The 16107-nt window shown below is 43.3% G+C and overlaps 1 protein-coding gene across 3 annotated transcripts in view; it reads left to right on the top strand.

The window, feature by feature from the left end:
• Positions 1 to 7066: 7066 nt before the first annotated feature.
• LOC101168426 (anoctamin-4-like) overlaps positions 7067 to 16107 on the top strand; it is a 106725-nt gene continuing 97684 nt past the window's right edge. Inside the window, exons 1-2 of one of the 3 annotated variants that reach the window (XM_023952311.1) lie at positions 7067 to 7338; positions 11562 to 11633. In XM_023952311.1, the coding sequence (XP_023808079.1) occupies positions 7152 to 7338; positions 11562 to 11633 (259 nt within the window). In that variant the 5' untranslated portion in view covers positions 7067 to 7151. The remainder of the gene's footprint in view (positions 7339 to 11561; positions 11634 to 16107) is intronic. The other 2 variants (XM_023952309.1, XM_023952310.1) reach the window with 2 other exon arrangements.

The following is a 16107-nucleotide window of genomic DNA, read 5'->3' as shown; positions in this document are numbered from 1 at the left end:
CGTTTGTCAACACTGTATCAACACTTGTATCACTCAGTCTCTGAGTGCCAAAAGCATTGTGAGTGTGAATCATGGGGTTTTTACTTTACTCAGTTAATTTTCTAACTTAATTCATTTTATTTTTTTTCCAAAAGAAGAGAAAAACACACAAACCTCAAAGTTTAAATAAAACTTAATGCAACTAAGAGCACAATGTTTAGACAGTAGAGGAAGTCTGGACCTTGGAATGTAGTCTGGGATCGTATTACTTTTTTAAACTATTTTGATGTATTTCTTGAATGTCTCACATTTGTCAGGGATTTGTATTTCTATTTCCTTAAAACCTTTTTTTAAAACAACTTTTATGTGGTTATTGTCTGAATATGCTTCCTAATAAATGTTTTGAAGGTATAACTACGATGAAATAATATTTTTTTAACACTGTTTTGATTGTGTTCGTTTATACACTCGTTTGACATATTTTCAACAAAACATATAAGCAGTGACTGTGGAGCAGGAAGTAACAAAGATTAGTACGGCTGAAGTGAGGTGAGCATTGAAGAGGATGTGTCATGATTTGTGATGACGCTCGAAAACCGGAAAGATCACAGACACAGGAGTGGATAAAGTCACTGGTTTATTTCCCAGGATGATATGAAGTGGAAGGGTTCTTGTGAGTGATGGAGGAGCGCGAGTTCCAGAGGCGATGGAAACAGAATCAGGTCCAGACGGTGAGTGTGGTTTTTTCCATTGACTGATGCAAAGCACAAGTTTGGAGCGGCTGGTGAAGTCAGATGTGGAGGTAGATGGTACGGCTGCGTGGCTTGGAGTCGCGGCATGGCTGGAGGTTGGGAATTCAGGCGTAAGCCAGGTGGAGGGTGTAGGTCAATGAACCCAGGTCGGCACTTGTGGTTGAATTTCCATAGAGGGAAACGAACTGGTGATGAATGCTGGAGAAGGTTCATCTCAAATAGCAAGAGGACTAATGAGGTGAGTGCCGACAGCTGGGTCCAATCTGGGGAGAAAGAGAGGGGAGGGGGAAGGAGAGGACTCCCAGGCGTACCATTACAGTACCCCCCCCCCCACCACCACCCTCAACGACTGCCTCCAGGTGGTCCAGAATGTCTGTCAGGATGGGCCCAGAAGAAATCATCAATGAGGGAAGAATCCAGGATAAGAGAATGGGAGACCCAAGACCGCTCCTCAATGCCATAACCCTCCAAGTCGACAAAAACTGAAAAACCCGACGCCAAACGTCCAAAACGCGGCTGAAAGTACAGGCGGGGGAGCTGTCAATGATACGGGCGGGAGGTGGGGCCGCAAACAGTGGGCAAAGCGGGACCGGGTTTGATCTACACTGACCAAAAATATAAACGCAACACTTTTGTTATTGCTCTCATTTTTTATGGTATGAACTCAAAGATGTGAAACATTTTCCACATACACAAAATAACCAATTCTCTGAAATATTGTTCACAAATCTGTCTAAATCTGTGATAGTGAGCACTTCTCCTTTGCCAAGACAATCCATCCTCGCAGGTGCGCCATATCAAGATGGAGATGTGTCGCACTTCATTAGGCAAATGTTGGTCACAGCAGATACTGACTGGTTGTCTGAGTCCACAGAACCCTTACAGTTCCACTGTGACGCTGTCGTACGGTGCACTCCAGTCAGTAAGGTGCATATAGTGACTCCCTACTGACTGTGTACAAGTGCTGCCCAGACAGGGTGTGCAGGTGACTGTAAGATGTCTGTAGGATGTCCACACAATTTATACTCTGATTATCTAATTTCCTCATTTCCATGAGTCAGGCTTCATAGAAGGAGCATGCATCACGTGAACAGCACAAACGGGCTCCCTGCACAATGCGCAGGGTTCAGGGTGTTAATTAAAATGAGTAATTCATGTGATGCGTCTAAACTCACCTACTTCACCCTCACTTTCCCTTATGTGTTCAGTGTTGGCTACGCCCTTTTGTCCACGGGCATTCAGTAAACGTGCATGAACATTTTCTTTTTACGGGCTCACGGCTGTACTGCTGTTTGCAAAAAGAAGATTTTCTGATGACATTGTAGATAAAGATGTTTTTGTTATGGTATTTATCAACTGTATATTACATTGAATGATTTTTGTAAATTTAACAGATCTGTCCTGGTATGTTTTTTTGTTGTTCTATATTACAATATCAAACATCTCTTTGTCAGGACGAGTGTTTATTAGAAACGTACAACAGGAAACATATACAAGGCACGAGTGGATGGTTAAGGAGAAAACCAGCCAGTCTGCAAATAATCAGGCAGCACAAACTTGACAAGGGAGAAGCTAGATGTAGTCGATCAGACAAAGGGCAAATTACTTCAAAGGTTAGAAGTAAAACAATGTTCAGACTGTTGAGGAGGAAACAAACAAGACTTTGCACAGAGCAAAACTTGGTACCTGAATAAATACAGTTGTGATGATACCTGTATGAGAAAACAGCTAATGGAAAGTCCAGGCACTGTTAGCAGTGGCTGATAGGAGATAACAGAGGTCAGGTGAAGGTCAATATTCAGGAGATGGCTCCCTCTGGTGGTCAGATGGGAACACAGAGGCTTAACTCCTGACAGATACTTGTGAAAAAATAAAGTCAATAAAAGTGACCATAAGCAAAGGGGGGGAAAAAAAACATAGTCAAATACAACCGCAGTCTAGCCGGATTTGAAAAGATACAGTACAGACCAAAAGTTTGGACACACCTTCTCATTCAAATGAATGGGAAGGTGTGTCCAAACTTTTGGTCTGTACTGTCAGTCAGGGAACCCCAAACTTTTTTGGGATGGGAGCTAAACCTGCCAATGCGTTCAGTTTGCTAAAATTATGGAAATGTTTCTACTGATCAGATCTTTGTTATTGATCTAAAATACTAGGCTTGTTTTTCTATAAAAGTTTAAACTTTAAGAGTTTAGGCAACAAAGAAAAGTCTGAAGATCTTAAAACCTGTCAGAAAAGTGTATAAAGTGTGTAGTGAGGGGCTTTACAGCCTTTAAACAGCCGTAGCCATACTTTGTGGATTTCAACTATCACAAGTAAATTTTAGAATGTAACCCCCAAAATAAACGAGCAGACAATGTATGTGCACTGCTTCTTTAAAAGCACAAGATGCAGAAAAATTACAAATGTCCAGGTGGTGTGACTTAAGTTCACATTTTTTCACAGATCTAGGCATGGGAAGGGAGGGGCAATGCTCCCCCAAATGCCATGACTGCTCTCCCAAACGTGACGTCATGCAAATTTTTGAAATTTCAAAAATATTTAAATAAAAACAGAGCGCTCTTTGCTCTCCCTGGCTCTCATTCAAAGTATCTGCTGGTACCCATTGGTAGATGCAAGGGAGGGCGTGGCCTCTCGCTTCATCCTTGTCTCACCTGGTCGCTCACAGTCCCAGCAGTACGCCTGTCAGCAGAGCTCAACCACTGTCTGGAGTTTTCGCCTGCTGTTTATCGCTGAAATTATTTTCTCACTCTTTTTTTGTTCGGGTTTGGAGTATACTGAGAAACGAGTTCACTATGCGCAGGTTTCTGGTTGCCAAAGCTAGCTCTAGCAGCAGCAGCGAAGCTGCCAGTGCCGGGGCATTAGCGGCGGCAGCAGAGACCGACTCGTCGGGCAGTTCTGCAAACTTGAATCCCCATTCTCAGCCCAATACATCTAGTTTGTCTCGCGTCACAAGCACAGCCCCTGCTTTCTAGTTGCTCCCAGCCCTGCGGCAGCCACTGCGGTTGATGTAGATTTAGGCTTCAACACTTAAGCACCGTCACAGCCCACAGCTCTGGTCTTCTCCAAGCGTATCTTTGGTGAGAACGCATGCTCATTCTGGCCAGGCCAGTATTGTGGAAGACCATGGTTGGAACATTCAGCAAAGCTTGATCCATTGTTTTGGTTTCCCATGTTGTAAATTTGGAGGGAACAGTGACAGGGATTTGGTTTTCCGAAAAAAAAAAGGAAATTAATGGGAAAACTGCACTGGAAAAAGATGACTCACAAAGCATGTATCAAGTCAATAAAAAAATTCAAAAACCTGATCTGAAATGTCCCAAAGAGAGGCCGCAGTGGAAACCATTAGTAATCTATTAGGCCCCACTCAAGTGAAAAAAGATAAATAATATATAAAAACAATTGGATAGGAAGTTAAGGTTCCTTGCACTCACTGAAGTTGTACTTCGTGGCAGTGTGGAAACTTCAAATGATGATTTCTCTGCAGGACTGTTCTAAACCCTTGTGCTATCTTATATGACCCCACCCTAACTTTGACGTGTTCTCCCTACCACGACAAAGGTGGATAAAGGTGGAAAGATTTCATGTAATCCATGGACACCAGTGAAGATCACAAATCATTGAAAAAAAAGGTTCAGAGCTCTGTCTAGTGGGTCTACATGACCCAACTCCCAATGTTAAAGTTCCTCGGATAGCACAAGGGTTAAAAATGATTGATTACACACTGGCAAGGGACCCCAAGTTTAATGACATTAACAAACACATACCACAAAATGCAAAACAACATCCAAACATCCATAACGAAATTATGGAGACATTGGCCAGAATGGTATGAAATAAAATCAAGAATCGTTATGACAAAGCAGATTCTGTGATGGAAAAGTGATGGAACCAGAGACAGATGCAATGTGGAGAATCTGTCAGTCATGATTAGATTTGTCTGTAGAGGTATTCCAGAGGAACTCCTGATTGGTCTGCTTGACCTCAGTCAGTCAAATGTGGAATGTATTACCACCCAAATTCTTGAGCAGCTGAAAATTGTCAGTCAGTCTATGATGGAGCTTCTGTCATGAGTGGGGTCCGGGGTGGTGTTCAGGCCTTTATGGCAAAAGAAGGTATGGAAGGATGTACCTTATATCCACTGCTAGAACCACCAGCTGCGTTTGGCAGTGGTCCATGCAATGCAAGCAGAGTCGTGTGCAAAAAGCTTTTCTGATCTATCAGGATCCCTGCACTCATTTAATTATCATCATTATGTGTCACAGAACTATGACTAAAATGACAGTCAGAGGTCACGGAAGACAGAAATGCTGCTATTGACACCAGGGTTACATGAGGGTTATTGAGGCATCATTTCTTTGAAACAGGAAAGTTCCTTTTAAAAGTTTTGGGTTCCTTAAAGTCCTAAAATAACATGCTGCAGGGTCTGAAGCAGATGAGGAGCCGGTTTAGCTCGTGCTGGTTTGCGGCGCCTTCCGTCCGTGAAACCAGGGTTCGACTCCGGGCTGCTCCCTGTTCCCTTCTCTACCCCTGTGCCGGTTCCAAGCCCGGTTTGAGAAGGTTGCGTCAGGAAGGGCATCCGGCGTAAAACATTGCCAAGTTTACCATGCGACTTGTTCGCTGTGGCGACCCCTGATGGGAGAAGCCGAAAGAGGAAGAAGGAGGAGGGTCTGAAGCAGATGAAGGATGAGGAGAGTGAGACATTAGGCAAGGCAAGTTTATTTGTATAGCACAATTCGTACACAAAGTAATTCAAAGTGCTTCACAAAACAGGAAAATGCATTAAAATTACGATACATAACAGTGCAAAGATTAAAAAATATACATAACCATTATAAAATAGACTTTAAAAGAAAGGAAAGTGAAAATGAAAAGAGGTGTCAATAAGGACCCTTCAGTTATATACACGGCTAAACAGGAATGCTTTGAGTCTAGCACAGTAGAGGCCTGTCTCACAGCCTCAGCTGCATTAGCCAGCATGCCTGCACCAGCTGCAAAAGAACGAGAACAATGAGCTCACTGCTCACAGGTAGTGGTGTTATGTCCACTGTGGGCCGAACAGAAGACTCCTTGTCAGGCACTGAAGAGAGCTCTTCTCAACGTTCTGGACATAGTCATGGCAGAGATGGAGACAAGAGTTTCCAAAAATAATCTGAACCCCACACAAGGGGTTAATTGGCTTCAACCTAAATCCCCCTCTTTTCCGGATCTTGCCATGTTAAGGAAGTGACAGTGACAAACTTTCCAACGAGATTCTTGTTGTTAAAATAATCATGGAAAAAGAGTTCAAAAAGACTGATGCTGATGCCAATGTAGGGTTTGGAGACCTCGCCACTGTTTGCAAATATCTACATGGGTATAAGAATGCATTTCCTCATTTCCATTGTATGGATGTGACCTCCATTGTGATTGGTGTATCATCTGCATATGTGAAAGCTCTTTCTCTTTGTCTGAAGTTCTTGCCCCTTCTGCTGCACCATGCTGCATGAAAGAAAAACCAAAACAGCTCGTGAGATGGCCAGAACAAGAAACCTGGCTGTGGACTCATTTGTTAGGACGTTTGCTCAAAAAGAACAACAATGCTGGGATGACTGAGATAAGCCATGCTGTGTGTTCAGAACAAAATAAACTAAAGTGACATAAAAAAGACATAAAAGACAAAAAAAAAAAACTCAACAGGATAAGTAACTAAATAGATGGAAAACTTTAAAATATGTAAGTAAAAAAGTGACAAAAAATACATCAAAATAAATAAAAAAGAAAAAGAAGCTAAACCAAACTTAGAAATAAAGAAATAAATAAAAGTGACACAAAGTATGTAATATAGAAATAAGTAAGATGCTAAACAAAACAAAAGACAGAACAGAGATGGACAGACAGACAGGCTTTAGATAAATAAATAGACGTAACTAAAAAACACTCGCTCACTCAAAAAATAAATACATTCAAATATATAGGCTAAACAGGGCAGAAGCCAGTGTCACATTTGTGCCTGTCCCAAGCCGGGGTAAATGCAGAGGGTAGTGTCAGGAATGGCATCCTACATAAAACCTTGAAGAAAAGTCAAGTGGATCACAGGAGACAATCATTATAGCACAGTTTTTGTGCATTTTAGGGGTTTGGAAGGATTTCACACCCCAATCTCTTAGTGTGCCCAAACCTGCCCCCCTGATATTCTGTCTGCACCCCCAACAGGGGCTGGCTGGGTCTGTCCCTGCTCACCGCGTGGCTCATGTTGTTTTTTGGTTCTAACAGCTTGCCATAGCTCCTGACACATTTTGTTTCTTTCCGCTTGCCATACAGTACACCCTCAGAACTCGCGTGCGCGGTGGGAGGAGCTAACAGGATTGTGGAGCGTCCCGGCGCGCGCCAGGGCCACATGTGCAGGTGAGGAGGAGGAGGAGGAAGAGGTGGGCGAGGATGCGGGATCATGAGGCAGCGGCTGTCATGGTCCACATGGCGAAGGAGGCCGGGAGCTGCAGCAGCCTGGAAGAAAACCCGGAGACGAAGCTGCTCGGCCTGCAGTGTCTGGATGAGGGTCTGCGGGTCTGCCCGGCGGAGAGCCCGCGCCGCTGCAGCGGGACGCGCCTCTCCTCCGGATCAGCAGGTAAAGACACTGCAGCTGATGCAAAAGCAAGCCCCAAATGAACTGTAACTAGGAGGAGGAAAGGTAACCACAACTCCAGCTGATGAGCAAACTCTAGATAAATAATCTTCTTTTTCTTTGGGATCATTTCACTGCAAATTTAATGAAGTCAGAAATACAAGCAGAGGGGCTTTGTTTAAGGGTTCCGGGGGTGTTCAATCATTTTCATTCAACAGAATATGCATGCTGCTCTGGAGCTGATAAGTTCACCTGCTGACCCTCAGTAATTCAGGAAATAAATCAAACCTGCAGATGTCCAGACATGAGGGCAAAATGAGATCATGTTGCTGCTGCTGCTGCTTTTGTTTGCAGAGAGGAAGAACAGCTGGGAGAAAGACTTTGAAAAACTTTGAAAACATCAGGGGACCTGCATTAAAAAGGCCTGTTTTTATTCAAAGTTACGTTTAGGAGTTCAAACCCAAACTTCTTTCTCTGCTGAATTTCATTTTCCGCTTAGAGCTTCATGCCGTTCACGAGTTTCAAAGTAGTTTCAACTGACCTGGACAAAAAGGAAAATACCATAGATACTTAAATCATATGGATGGAACATTTGCCAAATTAAGACAAAACATTGCATATTTTTACCCCTTTTTAAAATAAAGAAACTATTTTTAAAGGGCCTATATCATGCAAAATCAACTTTTTTTGAGCTATTAAGTGTTTTATGATGTTCGTTCTTCATGATTAAAAACCCCAGAGTGGGATTTTGATCCATTCACGCATTTCTCAGCATTCCTTTAAAAAGCTGAGCTTTGAGCACCAATTCATGAAAACAAGCGGGTCCTCACATTGTGACATCATAAAGTGGGAACCGCCCCTTCCAGGAAGAGTCTGCTGTGCCAGCTCCGCCCCCAGGCTAACAGACACACCCACTTTCTCCGTGGAGCTAGCCGTCATCGGCTAAACTTTTTTATATACATATATATATATGCACATCCGTCTTTGCAAAAGTTTGGATGATGTTTGTTTTCGTGGGCGAAACGCAGACACGCTGCCGAGGCCGGCTCTAGGATGACGCCATAAAATGGGCGGCGCCCACAAGGAGGGAAAGGCGGAGCCTCTGAGATCAATTCTTCTTACCTCCTGGTATGAAAAGAGCTGTAAAAATAACTCATATTGCATTAAAAAAATGGTCCTTTAGTGTGGTAAAGCTAATATATGATCAAATATATGGATGTAGTTTACTCTGAAAGGCTTAAGAACAGCATGATATAGGCCCTTTAAGCCTCAGTCTCATGCACCCAAATGGGGGCCTGACCTGCACAGGGGCTGTGAGTTTTTAGGTTGTCTGGGCCCGTGGAGGGGCGCAAAGATTAGCAGCCGTATCTTAAGAGGAACGCAGGTGTTTTTCCCTTGAGGCTCGTTCCAAAAAATGAAACATTTGTATGAAACTTCTGCGTCTCACCTACTTCCCCCTTATTTTTACCCTCACGTGCTGTTTAATGCTCACTACGACCTGTTGCTCGTAGCATACCTTAGGGGAAAAAAAGTGCACACGACCTTAATAGATTTTGTGCCACGTCCAGGTTTGCCTATCTTTTGACAGCCTGTATCCACCTGTAAAGGTTGCTGCCCCTACAGCTTTATAAATCAACAAACAAATCATAAAGATATGTTTTTCTTTAGTTTAGAACAGAAATGGCCATTTATTGTTCAGTAAAAACGTTCCAATCCTAAAATACTTGTCTTTTTGTAGTTTATTTTTCTAAGCACCAAAGTGTAAAATAAATATATAATAGTTATAATCATGATTAGGGTTGGGCGATGTCCCCTAAATTGGCCGTTGACGATGTTTGCTGTCAACCATCGGGATGGACGATGAAATCGTCAGGGGGGGGGGGGGGGTATTTTTGCATTTTTCGTTCTTATATAACTGCTATTCGTTATTTTGCTTTTTTCATTTTTTCATGGTTAATCCGCGATGATCCAGTATAAACTGAGGGAAGTGACTTTAACAGAAAAAGTAACAAGCAAGATAGAAAAGAAGTAGTCCGCTCCCGCACTTAACTGGCGGAGTGGACCGGCGGAGTGCGGATTTACAGCTCTGTGTTTGATGGGGGGGGTACATGAGCGGTATGTGTGGGAGATTTAAGACTGCGATCCGTCCCGCAGCTCTAGGGGGACGAGCTATCAAACTCAGAACCGGGTCTAAAAGTGTGTCTGAGCACTGCTCAGATCGTCAGCAGACACACAGCGGTTTAAGCATCAAAGCAGAAATGTCGCTCAGTCCTTAGAAAACATTCAAACAATCACGTGGATTTGTGTTTCCAGTCGTGTCCCGACTAAATAAAGGCTGATGTTATTCACAGCATGCAGCGCCACCCAAAGCTAATGTTGTTAGCCCGTGTTAGCATACTGCTAATCCTGGCTACGTTCAGAAAAAGCACTGACCACACGGATTAAAATTCAAATGATGAGCGAACAGGTGTTTCATAATAACCGTAACATTATTAAAAGCACGTTTAGAAGATCATCTCGTATTTTACCGAGCTGACATGTCAATATATATAGCCGCTCGGCGCTGTTATCGTTTTGTATTGAATTGTTATATTCAATAAAGTTTGGAAAAAAAGCCGCTCGGGGGAAGTTGTATCCTCTTCCGGTTTTCAAACTGCGCATGTGCGAATGAGTTATTCCGACCGAAATTGTGACCTTAGTGAACGTTTTTACATTCTGAAAACATTTTTCTGGGCCCATCTACACGGTTGGATTCTAATCCGACCATTGATCCCATCAGGATATTTTGTACATGTAACCGCGGCTTATGGTGTCGACGCGCAACGTGGCGGGGGCGTGGCATCACGATGGTGGTCTCTCCATCGGGATGTCAGTCACCCATCACGATGGACGATGATATCGTCCATCGGCCCAACCCTAATCATGATCTCATTATGCTAAAGGATGCGTCTAACCCAGGGGTCGGCAACCGGCGGCTCCGGAGCCGCATGCGGCTCTGTTATGCCTGTGCTGCAGCTCTCTGTGGTTTCGTAAAATAACGATCAGGTTCTAAGATTGTTGTGGTGGCTTTAACACCGTTGGGTGGTGCGAGCGGGGAGGAGGACACATGAAAAAAAAGAAAAAGAAAGAACAATCTATTTCCGCGTAAGTTTAATGACATTTACGTTAGGGCACCTCTGCTATCCTGTCCACTTGCTGCTATGATGACCGTATGTTGTCTGTGCCGAGGGGGGGGTTGCACAAGGGGGGAAAACAACTTGGAGCTGCAGAGGATGTGAACAGGTAGAAAGGTGGGGGCGGGGCTTAGAGCCCGCAACAAAGACAGAAAAGTATATTCAAGGTTGTGGAAAATGGACAAAAGATCAAAAGAAACAAAGAAATACTTCAATAAATATCCTGACAGCATTTTGAATCAATACAAGTATCGCCAATTGAACTGTCGCGATATACCAGGGAAACGATTTTTTTCTGACACCCCTAGTGTTGCGGCTCCCTGTGCTTTCATTTCTGTGAGAAACTGATCCAATTGGCTCTTTGAGTGGGTAAATGTTGCCGACCCCTGGCCTAAGTAGACTAACAGTTGGTATGGAAAAACTAAACTCTGATGCCTCCAGACCATCAGATCTTGCAGGGTTAAAGTTTCTTTTTGATTTTCTTTTTTTTTGTTCCTCACTTTGGCTTCAGCCTGAACATTTCAGATCCCACTTTGGATCTATTTTCAAAGCGGTCTTTTAGTTATGATGATGCAGTTTTTAGCCAAAATCGAAAAACCTTTTTGCTTTTTTCTGGACATTGCTTCAGCAGAGCGGCAGGAGTTCAATAGAAATTCCCCTCTGAGTTGTGGGCGGGACTATTGGTCCTTGCGGCCCGCCCAGCGTATTTTCTACATCACAAATAGTTCTTTTTCCAACTGCTCCTTATTCCCAGAAATTGGAATGAAGAAATACTCAGTAATGCAGTTTGAAGCATAGTTCTCTTCATATATGTCCTCAATCCCCAGAAAATGTGTTCAAAACACCATTCTGACCAGAGTGGGTCTTTAAGTTGTACTTTTCTCCATCCACCTGCTGCAGCATTTGGTCCAGAAGCTTTTCACACACATTTGAAACCGATGAAAATATCCTTCCATATATATGTTTTTTGTTATATCTGCAGAAGTATGTTCTAATATGTTCATGATTGTTACGAAGGGACATTGATTGTTCATGTATCTTTGCTTCTCACAGACCATGAACCCAGCAGCAGCAGCCACATCTCCTCAGGAACCTTTTATAGCTGCGTCAGTCAAATCACTATCGGTAAGTGTGAGGCTCAGCTGGTGGTGGAAACGCTCCTGGTGTCTTGTTGTTTCTGCACATTGTCTTGTGATTAAAAGATTGCGTGAGTCTGATCTCCACCTGCATGAAGCTGTTTGCTCGTATATAGTGGCGCTGTAGTTGTTCAGCAAAGGTTATGGTGTCCTCGTTCATTTCTCACATCACAGAAAAGCCATTTTCGACACAGACACCAACAAGTCGGAATTCAAATTCGCTGCTGTTCGCGTTTCTAAAAGTAAGGTGCTTTCAGGGGTGGGAGGAGCTACAGCTACCCCTTTTTCCCACAAAAGTATAGGAGGAAAAACTGTATTAATCAGCTTCTCCTCCATGTTAATTTTTTGACTCCACCCACTGATCACGCCCTCAACACATCACTTGTGTTTAAACAAGCCAGGAGTCTGCTGAAAACAATCGTGCCCGATCACATGGTTGCACACTCAATCAAAATCGGATGTTGTAGCCCAATCAGGGATCAGACATTTAATTCATTGCAATCATGATCAGTGTTTTATATTTCAAACTTATTATTCCAGACAAATACTCTACTACAGGGGTCGGGAACCTTTTTGGCCGAGAGAGCCGTAGACGCTACATATTTTTAAATGTAATTTCGAAAGAGCCATACAATAATGTAGTGTCCCTTTCCCACACTGAGGCATGGAGACTTAACCTCTTTTAAGGTTCTTTATTCTGGTTACTGTAGACCGCAACAAACGCCGCACAATTAATTCAGCAACTCCTGAATCTCTCCCGCCGAGACGAGAGCGCTTCTACCAACTTTATATTCCCCTGCTCCCATTTCCCTTATTCGGCCCATAGCTGAACCCCATTGGTCCAAACTACCTAACAACAGGCTGAGCGACAGAACTGAGAGCCAATCAGTTCTCTGCTTGATGCGTTCATTGAACTCCAGAACTTTTAACGCGGCCCAACAGCCATCCAACTCAGTCCGCGACAATATGTTTAAAACTAAATATACAAGTGAATTTGTGCATTTGATGTAATTTCAACATTTATAAAGTACAATAAGTCTGTGGATTCTTTTTAATAACATTGTTATGCTGTTGCTAATAAATGATGAGTATTTCTCGTGGTAGTTTTGCTGATGGTCTAGTCTGGTTGATACGTGGTGAGTTTCTGCTTCACGCAGGCGTTGAGACTTTAAACGTGATCTTAGGTTAGTATGAATATTTTGTAGATGTGAGAAAGACTGCACACATGCAGACCTGGAACCAAACACACACACACACGCTTCAGTGAGTGACGGGCAGCGGGTTTTACGTTTTTACAATCCCTGCGCGGTTCACCTGCTGCCTGTCCCCCCACCCCCACCCTCTGCTTTCTCCCTCACACATCCCATCTCCGCAACTGTGCGCTCTTTCTCAGAGACGGGAGCGCGCAGTTTTAGACACGGCAATTCACAGGTTTCCGGCTGGTACAAACTCTGTGAAATAATAGATAATAGTAAACTGATAATGCTGGCGTAGATTTTTCTCCCCAAGCACCGATACTACTGCGCGCCTCTGGCATCGCATCGCGCCCGAGAAGGACTGGTCTAATGAAAAAAAAGTATAATTAAAGATTTGTCTGCGAGCCACATGTGACCATCAAAAGAGCCATATATGGCTCGCGAGCCATAGGTTCCTGACCCCTGCTTTACTAGAAGTCTGCATCTCATGGACAGATCACCACAATGTACTGCGGCGCTGGTTTGAGCAGGAGGGGCCAAAATCAGGTCATTAAAGCAGGATCAATAACTTTAAAAAATGTTTTGAACTGACAGCAAGTGTCTCTATTGGGTCGTCTTAACGCAAAGAATGAACTAAAAAGACCTTTAAACAGAAAAAAGATCAGGTTTTCGTTTTGTTTCTTTTTAAGGAGAACGGCGCTCTCCTGCTGCCGACAGACAGACAGAGACGCTGCAGCTTCAGGAAATGAGGATTTAACCCCTTAAGACTTTTTTTAAATTCTGTTCTCAGGGATCCAGTTAAGCAGAATGAACTACTGTGGTAAGAAAACTCAAAATGTGATGTCCACGCATGTGGATGCCAGGTCTGAAGAGGTTAAAATACAGAAACCAATATTCTCCAAAAAATCAAACCGAAAGTAATAAATGGTTCTATTGATATGAGCTAGTCATGAATATTTGTCATCATCTTTCTGTGACAAAAACACTTTTGAAAGAATGTCATCATCGATTGTTAAGAATTTTTAATGAATATAGGAATCACGTCTGATAAAAAAAGTTCTATAGTTTTAAAGATACTAAAGTCATCGAACTTTCTCACATGACCAATAATCTAATTATTTATACTAGTTGCACCATTTTTACCTGATTGCTGAAGCTACTTTTTCACAGAAGTGCTCTGTGTACGGGTTACATGATAAAAGGATGTTGATAAAATAAAAACAGGGAAAAAAAACGGGATCTGTTTATTAGATTTGTTTTTTTTTCAACGTCATTCAAAAGTATCGGATTGGACCTTGTATCGGCAGATTCTCAAAATAACATGGGCAACATGTTTAGCGGGTTGGCCAAAGATGGAAGAGCTGGCGGTTCGAACCCCGCTTTTCCTCCCGCGTGGCTGCACTGGTGTGTGAATGTGCATGAATGCCAGAGGGGCCGCATACTGGCAGCTGTGCATCAGTGGCTTACCACCACCAAGTATGAATGAGGAGTAAAGGGATAACGGAAACACACTGTTAGCGTCTGGAAAAGCACCGGAAAATCCAATCCATTAAATGACTGGGATATTGGATCAGGCCCAACAAAACCTGATTGAGCCGTCCTCAAGAAACAGCAAAACTGTGATTGTCTTTTTCTAAAAGCTGCAGCCGTCAGCAGGAAAACGTCTCATTTAGTTACTGAAACATGATTAAGCACAGAGACCAAAGAGGCACATGCAGACAGTGATTTGTACTCAATCTGCTTCACAGTAAACAGTGGGGGTGTAACGGTACAATAAAATTTCAATTCAGAATTTGCTGATGTCCTTTTTTGATGTTATATTATATTGATTATTTCTGAGTGTCGTTTTTGCTGCCATTTTTTCGGTACAAAAAGGCAGAAAAAATTTATTGCAAAATGCATTTATTGGTTTTATATAACAATAAATAAAATTGACCCATGTAGGTGATCTGCTAAATAAAATAATACAACTATTATCTGTCAGGAACCCAAAGCTTTGGTTAAATAATCTTATAATCTTGTAGACCTAACTGTTACAGTCGGGTGATGCCGTTCTAAGTGCGTTAACAGATCAGATGTGTTACTGTTGCATAAGCTTTTCTTTGTGTAACAATGTCGACACACAGCATTCAACTTATCCAACAGTCTTTTTCCTTCATGGATGGTGACAACAAAGCCAAAGTGTTCCCACACAGGAGAGCGTAGGGAGATGGGGGGGGGGGGGGGGGGGGGGGGGTCCTCACCTCTGGCCTCACGTCTGCGTCAGCCATGCTGATACTGTTGACATGCTCACGGTCACCTCCCTCACCTAATAGCTGTTGAACCTGAACTGCAATGACGTTTCTGACCGTGGTCGGAAAACGCAGAGGAGATCCTCTCCAGGGTCCAAGGCGGATCTTCCTTCGGGGGTCCACTTCCCCGTTCAGGACCCTCAGAGCCTCCAGAGCGGGTTAATATAAGAACCAGTCTCCGTTCTTTTGGAGGAGACTAACATTTTTTATTACTGTTCTGACAAACTGAGCAACACACCCTGAGTGCGCTCACACACACGCTGTTGCGCGGTGCGCTCTGCCCCCCCCCCCCCCCCCCCCCCGTCCTGCCCCCCCGTCCTGCACGCACGCAGACACCAACTCATTATCAGACACATGCTTCAGCACCCTCATTCCACAACATAGCGTCTCGGCGGAAACCCACGGTTAACATTAGTTCCGCCTTGGCGCTAAGTTAATACGTTTGGGGGGGGACAACAACAACAACATAAAAAAAGGAAAAGTGAACCGAACCAAAATTGCCGCACTGAAACGGTTCGGTATAACTACGTGTACCGTTACATCCCTAGTAAACAGTAGCTAAACTGTATGTCCTACCGTGCCTGCTTCTTCCTCCAGGAATAATCTTTTTCCTAAACCCACACTGCTGAACAAACCCACAGTTTTCAAATGTCTTTTTGGATGATGAAGAGCTGTTGTGGACTCCATGCATGTCCTGAATCGCTGTCTGGCTGCATGAGAGGGACAGATATAGCAGCATGATAAATACAGGCAAAAACCGGTTCCACGGCCCAGCTGTGGGGAAAACAGGCTCAGTGGAACAGACAACATTAATTCTCTGCCGCCATTCGAAGAAATAGTTCCAACGTATCAGTCTAAATCCTGGAATGAACGGTTAGCAGATGGATCATCCCAAAGCAGTGACAAATAGGTCGTTTTATTGGCTTTAACTTAAAAAGCATGGCTCCATAGTTGTTTAGTAAATGTCATATCTGTA

The sequence above is a fragment of the Oryzias latipes genome, chromosome 23 (genome assembly GCF_002234675.1).
Source record: "Oryzias latipes chromosome 23, ASM223467v1".
In the NCBI taxonomy this organism is placed as follows: Eukaryota; Metazoa; Chordata; class Actinopteri; order Beloniformes; family Adrianichthyidae; genus Oryzias; species Oryzias latipes.
This window is presented reverse-complemented; position numbering and strand designations above follow the sequence as displayed.